The sequence below is a fragment of the Heteronotia binoei genome, chromosome 3 (assembly GCF_032191835.1).
Source record: "Heteronotia binoei isolate CCM8104 ecotype False Entrance Well chromosome 3, APGP_CSIRO_Hbin_v1, whole genome shotgun sequence".
NCBI classification, from domain to species: Eukaryota; Metazoa; Chordata; class Lepidosauria; order Squamata; family Gekkonidae; genus Heteronotia; species Heteronotia binoei.
Window position 1 is genome coordinate 115,063,867 of NC_083225.1, and position 24,792 is coordinate 115,088,658.

Here is a 24,792-nt window from a genome sequence, read left to right on the forward strand (position 1 = left end):
AGTCGCCTCAGGTTGAACAGGCTGCCATCGGTGCGATAGCGGATGTAGACACCATCGTCATCATCTAGATCTACTGCGGCTCTTTGAAGCATCATGCTAAAGAAGATCGTAAAGAGAGTTGGCGCGAGAACGCAGCCTTGCTTTACACCTGTGCCTATTGGGAAGGGCTCCGAGAGGTCGTTGCAGTGTCTGACTTGGCCTCGCTGGTCTTCGTGTAGCTGGATGATCATGCTGAGGAACCTTGGGGGACATCCTAAACGTTCCAAGATTTGCCACAGGCCCTTCCTGCTAACGGTATGGAAAGCTTTGGTAAGGTCGACAAAAGTCACATACAGAGCCTTGTTCTGTTCCCTGCATTTCTCTTGGAGCTGCCTGAGAACAAATACCATGTCGGTGGTGCTCCTGTTAGCTCTGAAGCCGCACTGGCTCTCTGGGAGGAGTTCTTCTGCAATGGTGGGCACCAGTCTGTTCAGGAGTATTCTGGCAAGGATTTTGCCTGCGATGGAGAGCAGGGTTATCCCCCGGTAGTTGGAGCAGTCTGACTTTTCCCCTTTGTTCTTGTATAGGGTGGTGATGATTGCATCGCGAAAGTCCTGTGGTAATTTGCCTTGTTCCCAGCAGGTGACAAGTACTTTGTGAAGTGAGCTATGTAGTACTGTGCCCCCATGCTTCCAGATCTCTGGTGGAATTCCATCAACTCCTGCTGCCTTGCCACTTTTCAGTTGCTTGATGGCTTTAACAGTCTCTTCTAGAGTGGGGATCTCATCCAACTCTGTTTTCACTGGTTGAAGTGGGGTGAGGTGGATTGCTGAATCTTGAACTACGCGGTTGGCACTGAAGAGAACCTGAAAATACTCCGACCACCGGTTCAATATGGATGCCTTGTCTGTGAGGAGCACTTGGCCGTCTGCACTACGCAAGGGACTCTGAGTCTGATATGATGGAACATATACTGCCTTCAGGGCTTTGTAGAACCCTCTTAAATCACCAGTGTCTGCACACAGCTGGGTTCTCTCAGCAAGCTTGGTCCACCACTCGTTCTGAATGTCTCGAAGCTTGCGCTGGAGGTTGCTACATACAGCGCGAAAGGTTGCTTTTTTCCCAGGACAGGAGGGCTGAGCAAGATGTGCTTGGTAGGCAGATCTCTTTTTCGCCAGTAAATCTTGGATCTCTTGATTGTTCTCATCAAACCAGTCCTTGTTCTTCCTTGTGGAGAACCTGAGGACTTCTTCAGAGATCTGCAGGACGATAGTTTTTAGGTGTTCCCAGAGTGCTTCTGGAGAAGGGTCTGTGGGGCAACTGGGGTCCTCAATTCTTGACTGGAGTTTTGCCTGGAAGGCAGCTTTAACTTCGGCTGACTGGAGACTGCCAACCTGAAACTTCCTCCGAGGGATACCTCCTCTCCTGGGTGTGGGTTTAAAGTGAAGACGGAGATTGCAGCGTACAAGACGATGATCCGTATGACATTCAGCACTGGGCATTACTCGGGTGTGTAAGACATCTCGAAGGTCTCTCTGGCGCACCAGAATGTAGTCGATAAGGTGCCAGTGCTTGGACCGTGGGTGCATCCAGGTTGTCTTCAGACTGTTCTTCTGCTGGAAGATAGTGTTGGTGATGGTGAGCTGGTGCTCCATGCAGAATTCTAGCAGGAGGCGCCCGTTGTCATTTCAGTTGCCAATGCCGTGTTTGCCAAGTACTCCTTTCCAGGCTTCCGAGTCTTTACCTACTCTGGCATTGAAGTCGCCAAGGATGATCACCTTGTCCTCTGTAGGGGTCTTCCATACGAGGTTGTGTAGATCAGCATAGAACTTGTTCTTTTCTGCAGGATCTGCTTGAAGGGTTGGGGCATACACACTGAAGAGTGTTGCATGCTGCTGGTTTTGAAGTGGGAGGCACATGGACATGATCTGAGTGACCTGTTGGCAGGTTTTCGAGTTTGGAGGCAATGGAGTTCCTGACCATGAAGCCAACGCCAGAAAGGCGGCTCTCAGCCTTTGACTTACCTGACCAGTAGAGGGTATAGCCAGCACCGTGTTCTTGAAGACTACCTTCCTCAGGAAAACGGACCTCACTGAGAGCTGCTATGTCGATATTCAACCTGAGAAGTTCGTGGGCAACTAGAGCAGAGCGTCGTTCAGGGCGACCACTGTCTACTGTGTCGAGCATGGTTCTGATGTTCCAACACGCAAGCTTTAGTCTTTGCACACTTTGTGAGGCAGGTGCATGCCTTTTCTTTGTTGTTATTTTTTGACCACAAGAAAGGATGCCCGTTGACCGCGGCTAGCCAACTGGGGTGGAGGAGACGAGCTTTGTTTAGGCCACCTTTTCTAGGCCCCTCTCCATGTGGAGCAAGCAGTGCTGTCCCTAGATAAGGCTGCTTGGTCGTTCAGGGTGCTGCCGAAAAATGCTTTCGTCTCCGGGTTAGCATCAGGCGACCAATACCCTGAACCGCCTACATGCAGGATCGGGACTGCGGCTTCCAGTGGCACCTTCCACCTGCCGTTTCACCCCTTGCCCATCGCTGCAGGACTTGATGCGTTTTGGGTTGTGTATGTGGATATGCCCTTCAGGCCTGTGCAGAGGAATTTTTTAGGTGAAGCCCAGTGTGCGTGGTACTGGCTCCACCCTTTCACCTGGGGGTCATCTGCCATGGCCCAGTAAGCCGGGACGCCGGCAGCGAGTCCTCCAGGTGGTAGGTGTTACATTAACAAGCTCTATCTGCCCGGGTTTGATGTTAGAGTTTTCCTTCTCGTAGGCTGGCGAGGTTGGTGGGCCCAGCCTGCCCATCCGGTTATACCGCCGGACAATTCGGTCGCACCATGACGTAGCAAACTCTGTGAAAAAGGGCATGTCAAACAAAAGGATTACAAATTTTTATGGAATAAACAACTGGGACTAGAATTTTATTCATTGGCTGAACAGAAGAAAAGGGGAGTGATTTTCTATATTAAACAAGAATTGGAGCTGAAATTAGTGCTTAAAGATAAAGATGCAAGATTTGTAGCGGTAGAAATAATATTAAATGCAAAAAACCCGTTGTTATTGGGACTGTATGCACCAAATGGTGCAAAGGATGCTTTTTAAAAAGACATTATACAACAATTTGATGAACTGACTTATGACCAAGTTTTGATAATGGAACAATGGAACTTTAATGGAAAAATTAAGAACATACTGGATAGGTCTGGGGGTAAAAAAAATAATAAAGAAGGAAAATTGCCAAGGTCTTTTTTTGAATTAGTCAAACAAGAACATTTGGAGGACATAGAGGAAATTTAATCCTGAAGTGTGGGACTATACCTTTTTTTCAGCAAGACATAAAACTTTTTACAGAATTGACATATTGTGGGGCACTAAAGACTTAGGTTAGGCCTTATAACAAAGAAAATAGAGATTTTACCTAAAATTGGGGCTGACCATAACCCAATAATGTGGATTACAAAATTGTCTAAGAAGTTGAGAAGATGGAGATTGAATGAAGATTTATTACAGAATAAAGAAACAGTGACATCTCTAGAAAATGAAACTAAAGCTTTCTTCCAAATAAATGATAAAGAGGATATAGAATTTCAGATGGTCTGGGATACTTATAAAGCAGTAATGAGAGGAATATTGATTACATTGAATAACAAAAATAAGAGGGCAAAAGAAAAATAGATGTTCGACATTCAAAATGAAATAAAGAAAAAAGAAGGGGAACTGAGAAAAAGGCCAGGGAAAAAGAAAATTATAAGGGAGATTACAATATTACAAATGCAAATGAGACATTTGTTAAATAAAGAACTGGAATGGAATCTGAAAAGATTGCAGTAGAAATCTTTCGAGGGAGCAAACAAACCCGGAAAATATTTGGCCTGGCAACTGAAGAAAACAAGAGAAAGTAAAATTATTAATAAAATTGTGGTGGATGGAAGAGAGGTGGTAGATCAAGAAGGAATAAAAAGGGTACCCACTTCTCTTCCATCTACCACAATTTTATTAATAATTTTATTTTCCCTCTTTTTTTTCATTTGCCAAGCCAAATACTTTCCCTGTTTATTTGCTCCCTCAAAGGTTTTCTGCCGCAATCTTTTCAAACTCCATTCCACTTCTTTATTTAACAAATGTCTCATTTGAGTTTGTAATATTGTAATTTCCTTTATAATTTTCTTTTTCCTTGGTCTTTTTCTCAACTCCCCTTCTTTTTTCTTTATTTCATTTTGAATGTCCAACAACTGTTTCTCTTTCACTCTCCTGTCCTTATTATTCAAAGTAATCAACATTCCTCTCATTACTGCTTTATAAGCATCCCAGACCATCTGAAAGTCTATATCCTCTTTGTCATTCACTTGGAAAAAGCTTTAGTTTCATTTTCTAGGTATGTCACTGTTTCTTTATTCTGTAGCAAATCTTCATTCAATCTCCATCTTCTCAACTTCTTGGACAATTTTGTAATCCACATTATTGGGTTATGATCAGCCCCAATTTTAGGTAAAATCTCTATTTTCCTTGTTATAAGACCTAAATCTTTAGTTCCCCACAACATGTCAATTCTAGAAAATCGGGTGCCTGAAGCCCGCTGCGCAGCGGCTGGGCTGCAAAGGCATGGGTTTGCCTCCCTGAACAGGGAGAGACAGTGGGTGCCCGTTCCGACACGCAGGCTGGAGAGCGAGGTCTGGTTGATTGACAGCCAGACCTGCGCTCCTCTCAGTCTGCATCGGGCGCATCTTCGGCTGGGGACGTTTTTGAGGCTCCGTGCTCGGGGAAGGCTTTCTGGTCGGCTGGGACACTGTTTGGAGGCTCTGTGGTCGGCTGGCTGTTTCCTTGGCGGGACAGGCTTGCGTCGGGAGGATTTTCGTCGCTGATCTGCGTCTTGGCTGCGTCCTTCTGAGTGCTCCCTTTTAAACAATCCTGCTCCTTGGGGTTATAAGCTCTGCTCACGACCAGAGTTATGCCCCAGTAGAGGCTGAGTTTTGGGGGTTGTTAAGAAGGCTGGATAGGCCCCTTTGAGGCAGCTCCTGAGGTTTGGCTGGGTGGTGCTGCTGGGGCCCATTGAGCAGCCATGTGGCCCAGGAGGGGTCGTGTTTAGGCTGCATTACTGCAGTCATTGGCTCTGCTCACGACTGGAGTTATAGACCCACGGGAAGCAGGGTTTTGGGGGTTGCTAGGGGGGCTGGATTGTGCCCCTTTTAAGAGGCTCCAGGTCATAAGCTCTGCTCACGTCCCGAGTTATATCCCCAACAGAGGCTGAGTTTTGGGGTAGTTAAAGGGGCCGATAGTTCACTTCGAAGCTGCTCCTCGGGTGGTGCTGCTGGGGAGCTGGTGGGCTGCCATTATACGGTTCACTTTCTGCCCAGTAACAGGGCTGTCAGCCATTTTAGATTTTGTCAACAGAAGGGGCGGCGGTGGCCATTTTTAGGCAGCAATTCTTGCCCGATAACAGGGCTATCGTTCAATTTGAGTGTATTTAGCAGAGGGGGCGGCGGCGACCATTTTAGGATCATTTTTGCCCGGTAACAGGGCTGTCGGCCATTTTGTGAGTAGTCAACAGTGGGGGCGGTGGCCATTTTAGGCTCCAATTTTGCCCGGTAACAGGGCTGTTGGCCGGTAGCAAACTCGTCGGCCATTTTGGGGATCGTCCTTGTGTAGAATTCTTTAAGACTGTTCTATTGCCATCATGGCCAGTGGTAAGGGGTCTGGAAAGGCTAAGGGTAAGAAGCCGGCACCCAAGACACCTCAGGCACCACCTAAAAGGCCTCCACCTCCTGCATCTTTCTCTGATGAGGAGGGAGATGGGGTGGTGGAGGCTAATATTATGTGCAGACTGAGGGCGCTTGAGCAAGCGTCAGGTCTGCCTTGTCCTGGGGGGCTGGACAGTGCTGGGACATCCAGGAGGGGTCGCCAAGCCAACATTTTAACTAGACTTTCTCTCCTTGAGGGCAGGTCTGCTGGGGCATCTACGGATGCTGGGTCCAGTGGGGCAGATGCGGCAGCGGCTGCTGGAGCGTTTGGTCTGGGGCTGGCGGTCTTTCCTTCTGGATGGTCTGGTAACTGGCCGGAAATTTACAGGTTGGTAGTGGTCAGGCTTGGCCATGGGGTCCTTGTAGTCCTACATTATTGACTGGACAGGGTTGCCTCTTGTCTAGTTCAGGCATGCCTTCTGCCTCTGGGTTTGGGTCCCATGTTACCTGGCCTGGGTTTAGTGGGCAAGGGGGGCCTTGCGGGGCTTGTTCAGGTGCTGGTCATTTGGGTATGGCTAGCCCCTTCATCGGGGTGCCTTCCCTTTATGGGATGGTGCCTTTCACTTCTTTGCCCTTTGGAGATGTTGCTCTACCATTGGGTGACCACCTACTCCCCGCAACGCATGAGAAAATATTAAAAGGGGAGTATGTAGATGTATTTTCCTTGCTCTTTAGGGAATTGGAGAAAAAAGATGAGGATTTAGACGAAAAGGAGAAGGAAAAATTGAAGAAGCGTAAGGTGGACAGAACCTGGGCCAATTGGCTTCCAGGGTTTTGTATCTGCGCAGGGGTGATCGCCCGGGCCCAGCCTTGGAGGGCTGCAGCCCTTTTTCAGTATTTAGATATTATATATAAGGGCTATACGGCCTTTAGTGGCCTGGTGTGGCTACAGTATGATGAAACATTTCGGATGAGGGTTGCCATTTATCCGTCTCTTCCATGGGACAGGATCCACCAGCAGCTTTGGCTGCAGGTCATGTCCCCTGCTAGGCCTAATCTTGGCAACCGCTCCGACAGCGGCCATTTGGTAAATAGGTCCTCCTCCGCTGTGTCGGCTTCGTCAGGCTCTCCCCGCGGCGCTGCAGGGCAGGCGGTTCAACCCCGCTTGCTCTGCTGGGAGTTGGGTTCCCTCGGGATTTGCAACAGGAAAGCGTGTCAGTTTCCAGCTAAAAAAGGGCCCTAGCTCGATAAGGGTGGGGCCTCTTGAACGGTGGCTGGCAAAGTATCCCAAAAGGACCGATGGTTTGTATTTGTTGGAGGGGTTTAGGTTTGGTTTTAGGATCCCGTTTCATGGGCCTAGAGTTTCATTTCTTTCAGGTAATCTTAAGTCAGTGCTGGGTTTGGAGCACATGGTTAGAGATAAAATTGCTAAGGAGCTGGTTGAAGGAAGGGTGCTGGGCCCCTTTTCATGTCCGCCAGTGCGTACTCTTAGAGTTTCTCCTCTGGGGGTGGTACCCAAAAAGACGCCTGGTGAATTTCATTTGATTCACCATTTGTCTTTTCCTAAAGGAACGTCGGTGAATGATGGGATCCCTGAGCATTTATGATCGGTTAGGTATTCCAGTTTTGACCAGGCCATTGCCGTGGTGCGGCGTTGTGGGATTGGGGCTGAGATGGCGAAATGCGACATTAAGTCAGCCTTTCGCCTTTTGCCTATTCACCCTGATGATTTTGAGCTTTTCGGGTTTTGTTTTGAGGGGCAATTTTACATGGACAGAGCATTGCCAATGGGCTGCTCTGTATCATGTTCGGCTTTTGAACGTTTCAGCACATTTTTAGAATGGGCTGTGCGGGCAAAAGTGGGTTTGCAGGACATCGTTCATTATTTGGACGACTACCTCTTTGTGGGTCCTTTAGGATCAGGGCGTTGTGCTCAGCTGCTGTCTGGCTTCGTTGAGCTGGTGGAGGAGCTTGGGGTTCCACCAGCACATGAGAAGACTGAGGGACCAACCCAGAGTTTGACTTTTTTTGGGATTGAGATTGACACTGTTGCACAGTTGTCGAGGGTGCCCCTTCAGAAATTAGTTGAGCTAAAGGCTAGGATTTCTACCTTTCTTCTTAAGAGGAAAGTCACGTTGTTGGAATTGCAGCAGCTGGTCAGGAACCTCAACTTTGCTTGCAAGGTGGTTGCTCTTGGTAGGGCTTTTCTTAGACGGCTGTGCGATGCTATGGCAGGGTTACGCTTGCCTCATCATAGAACTAGGGTCACACGCAGCATGATGGATGATCTGGATGTTTGGCAGGAATTTTTGGAGTCCTTTAACGGAGTCTCTTTTTGGAGGGATGATTTGAGGCTTGAAGCTGAGCTCCAGTTCATGTCTGATGCTGCGGGATCGTTAGGTTTTGGGGTCAACTTTCGTGGGCATTGGTGTGCGGATAGTTGGCCTGACTCCTGGGCGATGATGGGTGTGAACCGAGATCTTATGTTTCTTGAGTTCTTTCCCATTTTAGTTGCGGTTTGGCTGTGGGGGAAGGATATGGCCAATCACACGGTGCATTTTTGGTGCGATAATATGACGGTTGTCCACGTCATTAATTCCCTTACATCCAAATCCATGCGGGTTATGCGGTTGGTGAGGGCCTTCACTCTGCGCTGTTTGAGGCTTAACATTTTGTTTTTAGCCAGGCATGTTCCGGGTGTGAGTAACGAAGTGGCTGATGCTCTATCTCGTAAACAGATGGAGAGGTTTCGTCAGCTGGCCCCGGAGGCCGACAGAGAGCCAGTTGCAATGCCCCAGGAGCTATGGCTGATTGGAGAGCCCAGGCGTGCAGAGCAATAGGTCTAGCCATTGCGCCTAGCACTCGGAAGTCTTATGAACGGGCTGTGCGGCAATTTGAGGACTTTCGGGCAGAGGTAGGGTATCGCAGGGTCTGGCTTCTCCCAGTGGAGCATTTGCTCCATTACTGTGTCGCTGCGAGGTAAGGGGTTAGCGGTGCGATCTGTTAGGGGGTGCCTGTCGGCGCTGGCCTTTTGCCAGCAAGGCGCTAGGTTATAGGGCGTTCATCGACCTATAAGGCCTATGTGCGGCCTTTGTTTAGGCTGTGAATTGAATGAGTTGGGTTTTGGGAATGTTTGTTCGGTTGGTGTTTAACTGTTTTTTCTTTTTAGATGCTGCTGTTCCTGGCCAGAGGAGCCGGAGCCGAGTTCTCATCTGCGGCCATAGCCACGTGTTTTGGGCCGCTCTGCAAGCATGGAGAACTGCGGTGGGCTCTCAGCTGGGACTCAGCCAGCACACTGTTATTGAGTGGCAGAGGCGCCGTGGCCTTCAATGGGCGGGCCTGCTGTCTTTATTGTTTCATGATAGAGTGGGTCCTCCTCCTCCGGTCTTAACAGTTCACCTGGGAGGTAATGATCTGGGGTTACTGAAGGGCAAGGCCTTGGTTTGGCAGGCCCGTGATGATTTCTTGCACATAAGGGAGCGATGGCCGGAGACCATCATTGTGTGGTCAGCCATGCTGCCCCACCTGGTATGGCATTGTGCTTTGGACCCCGCAGCTGTAGAAAGGGTGCTTTCTGGCGAGACGTGCGTCTGGGTTTGGGCCCTCTGGTGCGGGCCTCCCTGCTGGGCCTGCCCGGAGGGAGCTGAGGCGCTCAGTTCTGGCCGGGGGGCTGGGTCTCTCGCCCGATATGGCAGGGGAGCGGTCGCGGTGACCCCTAGCCCTGGCCAGGCCGCCGCTGGTGGGGTACCCTTGCTGTTTATGAAGTTAATTAATAAAGTGGCCCAATTTTATTCCAACACTTGGTGTCCTTTGGGGGCAAAGTTTTGTGTCTTGCTGAAAAAAAAGTATAGTCCTGAACTTCAGGGTTAAATTTCCTCCATATATCTTCTAGATTTTCTTGTTTAACCAATTCAAATAAAAGACTTTGGGAGTTTTCCTTCTTTACTATTGTTTTTTCCCCCTCCAGACCTGTCCAATGAGTTCATAACTTTTCCATTAAAATCTCCCATTATCAAAACTTGGTCATAGGTCAGTTCATCAAGCTATTGTATAATGTCTTTTAAAAAGGAATCCTTTGCACCATTAGGCGCATACAATCCCAATAACAACGTTTTCTTTCCATTTAATATTGTTTCTACTGCTACAAATCTCCCATCTACTTACTTACAAATACAGAGCATTTGCAGATGATATAATGTTTATAAATGAAAACTCCATACAAGTTACACCTTTGTTGTTAGCCAAAATACAAGAATATGGGGAGTTGGTGGGACTTTATTTTAAGAAAAATCAAAACTTCTATGTAAAAATATGCAAATAAATAAGCAACCAGAATTGCAGAGACTAACGGGCTGTGAAGTTACCTCCAAGGTAAAATATTTGGGTGTGAAGATAACAATGAAGAATATTGATTTGTTCAAAAATAATTATGAGAAGCTATGGCGTAAAATGAATGAAGATATGTTAAAGTGGAATAAACTTAATTTGTCACTGTTGGGTAGAATAGCCACAATTAAAATGAATATTCTACCAAGAATAATGTATTTGTTTCAAACTATTCCGATTGTGAAAGACAGTAAAAAATTTAATAGATGGCAAAGAAACATTTCAGAGTTTGTGTGGGCAGGGAAGAAACCAAGAATTAAAATGAAAATTTTAACAGATGCAAAAGAGGTGGATTTCAATTACCAGACTTAAAATTATATCATTAAGCAGTTTGCTTAGTATGGATAAAAGAATGGATAATGTTGTTAAAAAAAAACTCTTAGCGTTGGAAGATTATGGAAATAAATTTGGCTGGCACACTTATATGTATTATGGGGGGAAAAAGATGGCTTTTTCTCTCACCATTATATAAGAAACAGCTTGCTAAATATATGGATGAAATATAAGAAATATGGAGATGAGAGAAAACCGTTATGGATAGTGCCAGCCGAAGTGATAAAAATAACAGCTGAGAAGGGTGAAGAAAAGTGGTTGTCATATAATCAACTATTAAAAATACAAAGTGGCAAAATAGAATTGAAAACTGCTGAAAGCTGAAAAAATATGATTGGGTTCAAATGCAACAAATAAAGAGCTTGGTGGAGAATGACATTAAAACTGAAGGAATAAGAAAAGAGCAAACAGAAATGGAAAAAGTTCTGCTTGGAGACAATGAAAAATTAATTTCAAAATTATATAAATTACTTTTAAAATGGTCTATGGAAGATAAAGTAGTGAAATCTCAAATGATTAAGTGGGCAATTAATGTAAATAAAGAAATACAGATGGAAACTTGGGAATATTTTTGTGAAAGAACTCTATAAAGCTTTCGACGTGTCATAGTATTAAAGAGAACTTTTAAAATGATGTATAGATGGTATATGACTCCTAAGAAGTTGGCAAAGATAAATAATAAGATGCCAGACAGATGTTGGAAATGTAAAAAACATGAAGGTTCTTTCTACCATATGTGAAAGAGCAAAAAATTATTGGGAGATGATTCAACAAAAAATTTCTAGGATTTTGGGATATGAATTTAAGAAAGTTGCAGAGACTTTTCTGTCGGGGTTACAAATGGAAAAATTTCCAAAAGAAGATTGAACTATAATTTGGTACTTGCTTTGGGCTGCTAGGAAATTATATGCGCAGTTGTGGAAGCAAGAAAAAATACCAGAGAAATGGGATTGGATTGTAAAAGTTATGACATGGAGTGAAATGAACAAATTAACAAGAATTTTAAAAGACTATGATTTAGAAGTTTTTAAGATGGAGTGAAAAAAGTTCAGAATATATGCAGAAAAAGAGTGGAAAATAAAAGGACATTGGACAATTTTTGATAAGGGGGTTAAGTAACGGGGGGAGGGGTGGGTAGAAAGTAATATATGGGATAGATAAAAGAAGTTATTAATGATGCAAGAAATATAATTTGTTACCATATGTTACCAAATAAAAATTGTTTTAACCAGACATTAGCCCTGTTAACAGCAGGTGCACAGTTTGTAACAAAGCACTGCGCTGCCCACTATGTGCTTCAGAAAAGTAGGTGGGGATATTGTAAAGACAGAACCAATGACTATCTACCTTTTTACAAACAAATTTCAGAATTTTCTGTAAGCTTGGGACTTCACCAAGATTTTTTTTTAAATTATCCTGAGGTCTCCAGCCATATGGTGTAGATTTTTTTGAACTCTAGGACCACATTTGAAATAAATGATGTAGACTGAAGATATTGAGTCCTGAAGATGATAGCTTTCCTTTTTTATGTAAAAAATCATTTCCCTTTTAGTAATCAGGAAATATAAGGTCTGACCATTTTATGAATTATATTATTAGAGGTAACATTGTAGCAGAATTGATTTTCCAGCTGGCTAGTAAAAAAACAGAACACCAGTCACAATTTGTAGACAACCATTATAGCAAGTAAACACACAAGCACTTTATTATATGTGTTCCTGCAGCTAGAGAAAGAGGTGCACAGCAGACTAACAACAGGTCAGTGGAAAACAAGGCCTTAATATGCAGGGTTTCTTTTTCCTGAGACTCATGGCATTTTAGAGTACCTCACACCAAGATACAGCCTTTCTTTCATCCTTAGAGAAAGTTTTTCTTCTGTCTTTCAATCTGCTTGACAGTTTAATGGGTTCACTAAAGATTGTTCTAACCTTCTACAGCTCTTCTACAGCAGGTGGCAGAACACCTGCCTTAAGAGAACTGAGAAAGCTCAACTGCATTTCTGGGTATTGCTGAAAAAAGAATGTTTGCTTAGTATTTGTGCTGAATACTAACAAGAATTCCTCTTTTGCACACCTGTGAAAGAAAATCTGGTTGGAAAAATGAATTGGAAAAGTGAATTAGGAGACACTTTGCAAGTTTATAGGTTCCTTTGCTGAGTACTGATCCAATGAGAGTTTAAATATCAACTTTACCAAGGTTCTCCTCTTCAGCAAAAAACGAAGGGTAAAGGAATACAAATGGGCAGTAGCAAATCAACCTATGGAACAGGCGGTCTATTTCAAATATTTAGGATTTACTCTTCAAGCAAACCTTTCTCGGAAGGCCCACCTGAACTCCTTTGCAAAAGCTGCTTTGAATACTGAGAAACAGTGTTCCCTCTAAGCTGAGTTAGTGTGAGCTAGCTCACAAATTTTTAGCCTCCAGCTCACAGATTTTTGTCTTAACTCAGAAAGGATGACCCCAGAGCACAATAATTTATGCAGTAGCTCACAACTTTAATGACACTAGCTCACAACTTTAGTGCCAACAGCTCACAAAGTAGAATTGTTGCTCACAAGACTTTGCGGCTTAAAGGGAACATTGCTGAGAAGGCCATCTCAAGATTCTACTATTCCTTTGGGGGCCAATATATTCAGTATTCACCACTAGAGTCATTGGGCAGATGCTGTATGCTGCTAGGGTCTGGATTGTAGCCATATAAAACAATATTGAAAACTGCTACTAAGATTCCTGCACAATATCCTAGGAGCCCCTCAGTGCGTTTCTGGAATAGTTGAGTTGGGGAGATGCCCTTTGAAGCAAAGGCCTGGGGAAGAGAGTTTAAGATACTAAAATCAAATCTAGAATGAAGTTCCCTTGGATTAGTTAACTTGGACAACCATTCAAGTGACTGGGATAGACTACTGGATCATAAACTGTCATGTCTGCGTATTACTCAGGATGCAATGGAAACAATGAGTAGTTAAGAACTGCTCAGCTCACTAGAAGCAGTTCAGTCACTCTCAGCTTCTGGAGTCTGTGACAGGGGAAACTGAGAGTAGCTGAGCAGTGGGAGAGAGTACCTGAAGGCACTCTGTAGGCGAGGTGGAACCTGAGACAGCCACCTATCTTGCTGACTCCCACCCGCCAGCCCTGGTAGCCTGTGTAGAGAGGATTATAGCAATCTTACCTGGAAGTGGCAACTGCATGGATCACCATGGCTAGATCCTGGGCAAAGAGATAAGGAGCAAGTTGCCTGAACTGCTATAGATGATAAACGGCAAACATGGCAACCATGGTGACCTGGGCCTCCATAGAGAGTAAGACATCCAGTATCACCCCAAGGCTCCTAACCCTTGGCGCAGGCACCAACAGCAACCTGACAAGGGTCAGGCATTTGATTCCTAAAGCAGCCCCACCCTGGCCAAGCCACAGGACCTCCATCTTTAATGGATTAAGTTTCAGCTGGCTCTGTTGCAGCCACCCAGCCACAGTCTCCAAAGCCCCACCCAGGTTTCCTGGGGCAGAGTTCAGGCAGCCTTCCATCAAGAGATAGAGCTGGGCATCACCAGCATACTGGTCACAATTCAGCCCATACCTCTGTACCAACTGGGCAAGGGGGTACACATAAATGCTAAACAACACTGGTAAAAAGATCACCCCTTGCGGTACTCCTAATTGGTATCACTGGGAGACCATCTCACTGAGCAGCACCCTCTGTCCCCATGACCATGGTGGAAGGAGGGAAACCTAAAACATTATTTTAGAGATAGTTCTAAAACATTTAATTTAATTTTACTTCATTTATTTACTTCGTTTTTAGAAATATTTCAAAAATATTTAATTTTCTTTTACTTCATTTATAACCTGCCTTTCCCCTCAGTGAAGAACCAAAGTGGGTAACATTGTTCTCCACTCCTCCATTTTATCCAGACAATAACTCTGTGTGGTAGGTTAGGCTGAGAGTGTGTGACTGCATCAAGGTCATCCAACAAGCTTCCATGGCAGAGTAGGGATCTGAACATAGTTCTTTCAGATCCCAGTTTGACACTCTACCACACTGGGTCTCAAAATATATTTGAAGACTAACAATAGTCATCACTGTTACTATTAAACTTCCAACCAAAAATGTACTGACTGTGAAAAATATTATTTTTCCTCTCAAATCTGCTTATACATTTTAGTTAGGATCTGATATGCTACAACCACAGAGGAAGTAGAGGGGCAGATTCCATTCATGGCAACATCCGAATGAGCCCAAAGTGAAACCATAACCATTCATAATTTGTTATGTATCATCTGCTACCAAGTCTGAACTTCTGTCTCTAACAGAATTTTCTTTTAACTCCTAGGCTTGGTACAGAAATAACAGGCAGAGAATTTGGACATGATGAAGCAGCAAAAGAAGGAAGGGTGGTGGCTTGCACCTCATCTCCTTACTGCTCAGGAAATAGTACCCCCCCCCCCATTAAAACAACTGTGCTTCCTATTTCATTCACTAGCATCTTCTTCATCACACTTCAACTGCTTTAGGGTATAGGAATAGGAAAAAGGATGTGTGACAGTCTATATGATCATGTGCAATTAAATCAACATAAAAGGCAAACATAAGAACATAAGAGCAGCCATGTTAGATCAGGCCAATGGCCCATCCAGTCCAACACTCTGTGTCACACAGTGGCAAAAAAAAAAACCCACGTACCTTCTCTTCCATTTCTCTGTACATCACAAAGGGAATGAGGATGAGAAGGATCCAATGGTTCAAAAAAGGAAAAACTTACAGAATAATGAATACACAAAACCTTTCCCAATCTTGACTGCTCTTGATGACCATTCAGCACACCAATTACATTAAGGATATCATTGTTGGGGTTTAAACATAAGTATTAATTGATCAGGGCCAGCCAGAAACTAAGTGACAGATGAAATATCCTCTCCCCCTGCCCAGAAAGTGACCAGTTGGTCCAGAATCGGGATGTAATTTCTAGGGATGCCATCTTGGATCATTTAAAAAAACCCTGGTCTTCTTTAACTTTCTATTTAATTTTGTTATATTTGAATTTTAATGGCTTCTATATTTATGGCTTTATGCCTTTTATGTTTTATGGCTTTATGCCTTTTATGGCTTTATGCCTTTTGCTGTACATTATGGCTTTATGCCTTTTGGTGTACATTACCCAGAGCCCAGCACAAGCAGAGACAGGTGATTAACAAATCATATTATCATCATTATCATTATTAACAATAATAATATTAAGCTGTCACATTTTCAAATAAAATCTTATTTGAAACTATGTTTGACTCCAGTGGCACCTTTAAGACAAAGTCTAATTCTGGGTATAGGCTTTAGTGTGCATGCACACTTCTTCAGATACAGTGTGCACGCAGAAAAAAAGCTTATACCCGGAATTAGACTTTGTTGGTCTAGTGCCACTGGAACAGGTAATAATAAATTGTAGATTACACCAAATTGGAAAAAGCAGCAAACACACCAGAAGATAAGGATAGAATTCAACATCTGTACATGCTGGAAAAGTGGGCAGCTGTGAACAAAACGCAATTAAACAAGGGTAAGTCCCAAGCCAAGTTCTACATCTGGGTAACAAAAATGAGCAACATGCATATTGCATGAGGGATACACTTCTGGGTAGCAGTGTGTATGAACAAGATCTTGGTCCATAAGTTAAATATGCACAGCCACTGTGATGCAGTGATAAGAAAAACTAATGCGATCTTGGGGTGTATCAAACAGAGGCATAACATCCAAATCACAAGATGTCATAGTCCCATTGTACACTGCATTGTTCAGGCTGCATGTGGAGTATTGTGTGCAGTTCTGGAGGCCTCATTTCAAAAAAGATGCAGACAGAATGGAGACTGATAAGGATGATTGGGGGCCATGGAGACTAAGCCTGTGAAGAAAGGCTGAATGACTTGGGAATATTCAGTATGGATAAGAGGAAGTTGAGGGGGGACATGATTGCTCTCTTTAAGTATTTGAAGCGCTGTCACTTAGAGGAGGGCAGGGAGCTGTTCCTGTTGGCAGCAGTGGAGAGGACTCAATAATGACTACAAATTAAGGGCAGGAAGGTACCAGCTGGTTATTAAGAAAAACTTTTTTACAGTAAGAGTTGTTCAACAGTGGAATCAGCTACTGAGGAAGGTGGTGAGCTCCCTGTCACTGGCAGCAGCTGGGCAAACATTTGTCAGGGCTGCTCTAGGCTGATCCTGCACTGAGCAGGGGTTGGACTAGATGGCCATTTTGGCCCCTCCCAACTCTGTGATTTTCAAACTCTGTTCTGCTGGCTTCAGACTAACAGTTACCCATCTGAATCTTATTTGAACTAAGTACTTTGTCCTCTGAAAGCACATACTGGTCTCTAGAGCAAGTGATAACATGACAGTATCACAGCAGAGTTAATTATGCCCTTTAAAAAAAAAATCTCTCTGTGGCACAATAATCATTTTAATTATTAGAAAGTCATGGGTTTGTTTGTTTTTTAAATTTAGAAGTTCCTTTCTGACTTGTGTCCTGTGCCCTTTGAAGCAAAATACTGTTTTATGACCCAACATTTTTTTTATCCCATGAGTAATGTTCCATCCAGACTCTTCTGTCAACAACAGAATGAAACACTTCAACAGGAAACAAAAAGCTATCCCAATAGTGCTGAAAAGCATTTATTTTATATAACTTAACCACACAGGTGTTTTGGGCATTGTATCCTGACAACTGATGCAATTTAACAGCAAAGTTGTACAATAACATTACAAACTAAAGAGATCCTGTTTTCTAAAACCGAATAGTCTCACTCAACAAATTTTAAGCAAGAACAATTTGCCATTTGTATAATTGCCAAGATAGTGAACTTACACTTTATAGTTTAGTTGTATGTCATTAAAAAGTTACAAGTCCAAAGAGACATGAACATGATGTAATGGTGAACATCTGCAGTACACATTTTATCAGTATTCCTTTCCTATCTTCATTAACACTCTGGTCTCAGCCCTTGGGACAAGGCATAATATCATTGGCAAAAAACACTGCATCACCATACCTGTCCAAGCAAACTCATTGAAATAAGTTTTAGACAGTAATCATGTTAGTCTATCGGAGAACAAATAGACTTGAGCACCTTAGAGACCAACAATATTTTTGGGGTATAAGCTTTCAAGAATCAAAGCTACTTTGTCAGATACAAGTTGGAATGGAGATCTTGGAGTCCTCAGAAGCCAAAAGACATCTCTCCAATGCAACTTTCTATGAATGACTATCCTCAGCCCCCACTCGGGAATACCAAAAACAACAGGATTATGAAAGAATTACCCACATGCATACAGCAAAAGACTGTATGGAAACACCACAATAACCTTTGACGACACATTTTTTAAAAATCTTCTGCCCAAAATACACAAGCCTGGCAACCTGGGATGCCCTATTGTCTCAGGCATAGGTACCATCACAGTTAGGGGTGTCTGTATATGTGAGCTCTGTTCTCAGACCCGATGCTATCAATGCCCCCAGTAATGCATGAGATGCCACAGACTTCCTGAGAAAAATGCAATCTGTTAACAATCATCCAGGAAACACTATTTCGGCCACCATGGATGCTGAATTTTACTGTCATTTTCATAATTTGGACCAATGACAAAGAAGCACTGGAGAAATTTTATGAGGCCTTCAGCAACTTCCACCCCACCACAAATTTAAATATGAAACAATCCACACAATAAGTACATTTTCTAGATGCCATTGTACAAATACAATGTTAGCAGAAAAACCACTTTATATCAGAAATCTACTGGTTGCCAAACATATCTACACACCTTCAGCCACCATCCTTTATGCACAAATCTAACCATCATCTACAGCTAAGCTGTACACTAAATTCCATCTGTTCTAATCCCTCAGAACGTTTCACCTACAGGACACACAACATACATTTCTGGAACTGCAATAACTTGTAGTATGGAAACAGACCAACACCAACAATACCATCCCAGTTTCATTCACAAGTTCATCTTTCAATATTATATACTAGGAAATAAGGCCCATTGTGGGGGAAATACAACAGGCTCTAGAAAGAGGCTTTGGGCAAGTGCCCTCCCACCCTTGCCATCTTCCCACCCACCCACCCAAGTGAAGGCATTCTGCCCCCCCACCGTTGGTGTCTTCCCACCCAACCCACCCAACTTCCCACCCAACCCACCCAACTTCCCACCCAACCCACCCAACTTCCCACCAATTACCAACCACACCCCCAACCACCTCTTCCTCTCTACTTCCCATGCAAGCCACTACTTTTCCCACCCATGACATTCACTCACCTCACCCTTGCTGTCTTCCCATCCATTCACTAACCCCCCCTTGCTGTCTTCCCACCCACGCCGCAGCTGAAACAGATGCTGTCCCCTCCACATGTGTGTGTGTCCCCGTGTATATGATGTCTCGCCCTGAAAAAGGCCCAGAATGGAGGTAAGGAAGAATAATTATGGGGGGCACAGGGAGTGTTCCCTCTAAGCTGAGTTAGTATAAGATTTATTTATTATTTTATTTATTTTTCGCATTTATATCTCGCCCTCCCTGCCGAAGCAGGCTCAGGGCGGCTAACAAGATCATTAAATATCCACAACAAAACAATAAAACCATAAAGCAATAAAAACAATTACAGTAAGATCAATTAAAATTAACAATTACACTTTAAATATGATGGCTTGAAGCCCTGAAAGAGGCCCAGAATGGAGATAAGGAAGAATAATTATGGGGGGCACAGGGAGTGTTCCCTCTAAGCTGAGTTAGTGTGAGCTAGCTCACAGTTTTTTAGCCTCTGACTCACACATTTTTGTCTTAGCTCAGGAAAAATGGCCCTAGAGCAAACTAATTTATGCAGTAGCTCACAACTTTAATGCTAGTAGCTCATGATGTAGAATTTTAGCTCACAAGTCACTACTGCTTAGAGGGAGTATTGGGCACAGGGGGTCATGACAACAGTCATACAAATGCTGAAACTCAGCATTCCTTTTGTTTGCAGTGCATTTTTGCCACCTTTTCCTGTCATAGTCAGCCTTTAGCATCAACATGAGTTTGTGGTGTGATCTGGTTTTTGCCTGGCTTGGCTTTGTTATGATATACCATAGAGTATGTGCCTCAAGGTGGCAGTTTTCTGTAGGGAAACTGATCTGACAAGCTTTCTATCCCCCCCACTACAGCCTCTATCTAGGAAAAGTACAGTCCTTCTTCACAGTGTGGACCAAAGCTGGAGGGAAATGATGACAGAGTCCACCATGCAAAGTGGCCATTTTCTGGAGAGCAGATGTAATTCTGAGTGATCTCCAGCCGTCACCTGGAAATTGGCAACAATGTCTCCCCAGGAGGAAATGGATGGTTTGGAGGGGGGAGTCTGTGGCACTTTACCTAAGGTCCCACCTCTCCTCAAACTCCACCATCTCCAGGCTCCACTCCTCAAATCTCCAGGAATTTTCCAACCTGGAGTTGGCAGCCCAATCTCCTTCCCAGCAGCAGTAGCATGCATCCAGGCCAAGGGTAGCCAGCATCCAGGTGAAAAAATTGAAGAGAGGTCACCACTGGACAATATAAAAAAACAACCAAGATGTTATAGTGACCAAATAACTATGCTACTATTATAACAATAAAAGTGTAATAACAATATACAGCAGGTATCAAAATTCTTGTAGGAGTCCTGATGAACAGAAAGTCAACTTGACTGGTCCTGCTTTGATTATTCTTCTAGCATAGGGTGCTCCATAATAAACTTGTTGGTAAAAGACATAAAAGTTCAGTGTCAATTACATTTAAGTCTTACTTGTGTTCCAGAAACTGCGGGAAAATTTCACCAATCCAAAAGGGACTGAAAAGTCTTCAAGTAGATTTTAACTGGCATTACGCTGGCCTTGAGCCATTTTTTTATCTACTTGGAGACTTTTCAGTCCCTTTTGGATTGGTGAAATTTTCCTGCAATTTCTGGAACTGAAGTAAGACTTACATGTAATTGACACTGAAGTTTTATGTCTTTTACCAACATGTTTATTATGAAGCACCCTATGCTAGAAGAATAATTGAAGCAGGACTGTACAAGTTGACTTCCTGTACATCGGGACTCCTCTGACAAGAATTTTGATACTTGTATATTGTTATTTCACTATTATTGTTATAATTATAGCATAGTTATTTGGTCACTATAACCTCTTGGTTGTTTTTTTAATAACATCCAGGTGGAGCCTGAAGATCTCCTGGGATCACAACTGAACTCCTGACAACAGATCTCTCTCCGCCTGGACAAAATAACTATTTTGGATGGTGGGCTCTATGGCATTCTATTCAGTTGAGGTCTTTCCCTTTACTGACAGAAGTAGCCTTTGATCCCATTGGTTGCCTAGTAATGGTCTCTGGCTAGCAGCTTCCCCAGTGGTCCAGTCCTCGTCTGTCCTGGAGCAAGGCTGAGGGGAAAGTGAAGAGAGGAGTGACAGGAAAGAGGCAGCAGCCATGGCCTCTGAGGGAACGCTCCTGGCAGGGTCATACCTTGCTGCCTAGTCGAATTATGACAGTGGCTCCCTGGCTATTTTGGCAGCCTTCAGAGGCTACATGTGCTGGGGCATTGTTGGTGTATGTCGTTGCTATGGCAACAGAGATCTATTGATGGTGGGCACAATGCCTTTTGTGAGGCCACGGTAGAGTAGCAGCCCTTTCTGAGGCCGTTTGACAGAGAGGACACAGAGAAGCGGTTTTGGCAGTTTGTTCAACATTCCCAGGCCTGCACTAGGTGGGGACAGGGGAGTCGGCCAATGGGAGGCCAGAGATGCTGACTGAGCCGTGATGGGCCAATGACTTATGGGATGCATGGGATGCACCCCTCAGACACTGGAAGACCTGGATTTAGCCACCTCACATGGCTTTTATTATAGAGAGGATGCCAACAATGCCCTTCCGCTGCCTACAATCAACAAACAAGTCAGTCTCTAAGCAAAAGAATAGACATAATTCCCACATTAAAAACCACAAGCCTTAAAAATCAGTGGGAGAATGTTTTAATCTTGCAGGTAATTCCACTGCTGACCTAAAAGAGGCAATCATCAAACAGGGAGGGACGGTGGCTCAGTGGTAGAGCATCTGCTTGGGAAGCAGAAGGTCCCAGGTTCAATCCCTGGCATCTCCAAAAAAAGGGTCCAGGCAAATAGGTGTGGAAAACCTCAGCTTGAGACCCTGGAGAGCCGCTGCCAGTCTGAGAAGACAATACTGACTTTGATGGACCAAAGGTCTGATTCAGTATAAGGCAGCTTCATATGTTCTTCAACAGAGAAGCTTCAAAGACAGACAGCTTAAAAAGTAATAGATTTACTATGGCTTGAGAGGATCCTGAGATGCAACCTCAGTGTATTATATTACATGCTCACAAGGAAATGCAAGAGGCACGTCCTGTGAAATTTTCTGCAAAGCTCCAAGATGAAAAAAAACGATGCTTGTCCTTCACATGGAAATATCACAAACTGAGCCTCTCTTTTTGTGTGACTATTTTCATGTGTGCGTGCATACATGCCAGGAAGTCATGGTTGACTTCTGGTGACCCCTAGCAGGGCTTCTGGCAACCCTTAGAGAGGTAGCTTGCTATTTCTGCCTCTGTGTCCTTGCCCTGGTATTCCTTGAGAGGCCTCCTATCCAAGCTGCCAGGATTGGCTCTGCTTAGCTTCCAAAACTGAGTTTACCTGGGCTATCCAGGTCAGAGCACAGACTAAGCCTCTTGAACTTCACTGGCTTTTGATCCCATTGCTTACTATTTTTCTTTTTCACTCTCAATATATGAACATTCTGTCAAAAAAGACACACTGTAGACACATGATGAAGTGGACTCTATAAAAGCTTTTGGTACAATAAGACATTTACCCAGGAATAAACCCCACTGAAGAGCCCTGTGGCGCAGAGTGGTAAAGCTGCAATACTGCAGTCTTAAGCTCTGTTCACGACCTGAGTTTGATCCTGGCGGAAGCTGGGTTCAGGTAGCCGGCTCGAGGTTGACTCAGTCTTCCATCCTTCCAAGGTCGGTAAAATGAGTACCCACCTTGCTGGGGGGAAGGTGTAGATGACTGGGGAATACAATGGCAAAGCACCCCGTAAAAAGTCTGCCGCAACGTCACCCCAGAGTCTGAAACGACTGGTGCTTGCGCAGGGGATTACCTTTTTAAACCCCACTAAGGACAACGGAATAAACATGTTTAAGATCACACTGTAACTCTACTAGAATTTAAAGGTGTCACAAGATCAGACTTGATTATCTTTTAAATATTTATTTAATTAGATATTTAACTACTACATTTCTCCCCAATGGGGATCAAAGTGACTTACACTATAGGTCTAGCCTGCTCCATTTTATCCATCTAGTAAGGCTGAGAGAGAATGGCTGGCTCAAGGTTGCACAACAAACATCTGTGGCACAGTGGGAATCTGAACATGAATCCCCAGATTCTAGTCCCACAGTCTAACCATCCTTCCACACTGGCTCTTAGAGAAGATAGGATATAACAGAGATTGCAAAGACGTTTTCTCTTTTCCCCCAGTTCTTTTTGAGACGTGCAGGCACTATCACCTTTACTATTCTCCATACAATCAAAACATTGTTAAGCCTTCTTTTGAGTACATTTGGTATTGAAGAGAAACAGGACACCATTCTAACCCGGACACTTCTTTACTGTGCTTTAGCCTATCCACCGCTTTACATGGATTTTAAAAGAAAGGAACAGATTGGGCAGGGGGGCTAACACTTCTTCCCTTTTAGGTTAACAAAGCCATCCTTCACAAAGAGCACGCAACAAAGCCAGCCTGACTGACGAGTCCAGAGAGATAAGGACTGTGATATGGGCCAGCGGGAAAAGGCGGCTCAGCTACTCCAATCGCACAAAACAAAGCACCCGACCTCAACCCGGGTGAATCACTGGAGAGGGACCAGGATGCCACCGCTCCTCCCCTCCCCCCACCAGGGAGAGCAGAGCATTCACAAAGGGTCGCGATTCCTCTTTTGCGACTTCTCTCCCTTGGCGGGGCTGGGGAGGAGCGGTCGCATCCTGGGATTCAATTATTAAGGGGTCGGGGAGGAACCAAATAGAAGTCGCACCTCAGATTTTAAATCAAACTCACTACCAGCCAGAGCCACGAGGAACATTTTCGCCTCCATCACTATCACCCACCCGATGGAGGAGGGGGGGGGAGCCCCATTTGCATTACTTTTCAGAATACAGAAGCTTTTGAGCTTTCTAATCGTACAGTGGTTCCAAGGAAGCCACATTCACACAGAGACCCTCTCCCACCACCACCCCTTTGTTCAAAAGCCTTCCGTGGTGTTCAAGAGAAGGTGCTCAGAAACCAAAGGGGAGAACGGCAGGAGAAGCAAATACTACCCACGAGTAAACGGGGACTGAGCTTAGAAAGGGCCGGGGGAGAGAACGGGACTTGGAGTTAGAGGCCCCCGCCAACAACAACAAAACTCCACTTACCTGCACGGAACAGCAGGAGAGTCCAGAGCAAGCGCAGCAGTGGCGACGACTCCATGGCGAGCAGAGCAACCGTCGGCGGCCACCTAGACACCAGCAGCTCCTGAGTGACTAATTCCCAACGGACACTCTCCGCCTCCTTCCCCGCACAGCCCAGCAGGTGAAACGACCGTCACTTCCGCCCGGCCACAGCCTGCCGCCCTCTCAGCTGTAAGTTACACACAGAAAGAAAAAGAAAGAACCGTCCAACTCTACCCCAAAGACAAACTCTGCTTGCCTGCCCAACACCGGCAGAGAAACTCCCAGCCTACCGAATCGTAGGAAACACTAGCTCGGCAAACGCACCCTGCCACCCCCGGAGCATTTTCTCCCGCTTCATAAAAACATTATGAACAAATGGTGTAGGCATACAAATACGAAGCGCTTACTCCGGGTCGAAGCGATTATTCCAACTAGCTTTATATTCAGCTTCCGTAGATTTTTCTTTTAAAAAGTACCACCCTCTTCTGTTCTTTTCAGTTTTTGTATTAATTGGACATTGAATGTGGCTTAATTCAGGCAAAATACCAGGAAGTGTTTGGGTGCGGGCGGCACACACTATTAAACAACTAGGTGTATGCCCACGTCAGCGCTCCCAAGTTGTCGCACAAAGACACACGAGGCTTGCTTAAACACACGTACTCGTGTGCAGTCCTTAAACAAGTTCCTCGATTTGTCTGCTTTCTTCCCGGAGAGTAGGCAAGCGAAGACAACGCAGCCATAGGCAATCTCGGAGACCCGCCTAACCCCGCTCGCAATTACACCCCTCGAGGGCCACGCCTTTCTATGCCAAGTGGAAAATTTGCATATGCACAATCCCAGCTCCCCTGAAGGAAAAAAGATCGCTGAGACCGGGGGAAAACATGCCCTTGCAGAGGTATTCCTTCATGTAGAGCCG

General features: G+C 44.5%; 1 protein-coding gene across 2 annotated transcripts in view; it reads right to left on the reverse strand.

Annotated features, from left to right (window-relative positions):
- The window catches only part of CXADR (CXADR Ig-like cell adhesion molecule), a 110,442-nt gene extending 86,319 nt beyond the window's left edge, over positions 1-24,123 (reverse strand). Inside the window, exon 1 of one of the 2 annotated variants that reach the window (XM_060234400.1) lies at positions 23,859-24,058. In XM_060234400.1, coding sequence (XP_060090383.1) covers positions 23,859-23,913 — 55 coding nt within the window. In that variant the 5' untranslated portion in view covers positions 23,914-24,058. Of the gene's footprint in view, positions 1-23,858 lie in introns of both variants that reach the window. The other variant, XM_060234399.1, reaches the window with a different exon arrangement.
- Positions 24,124-24,792: the final 669 nt, after the last annotated feature.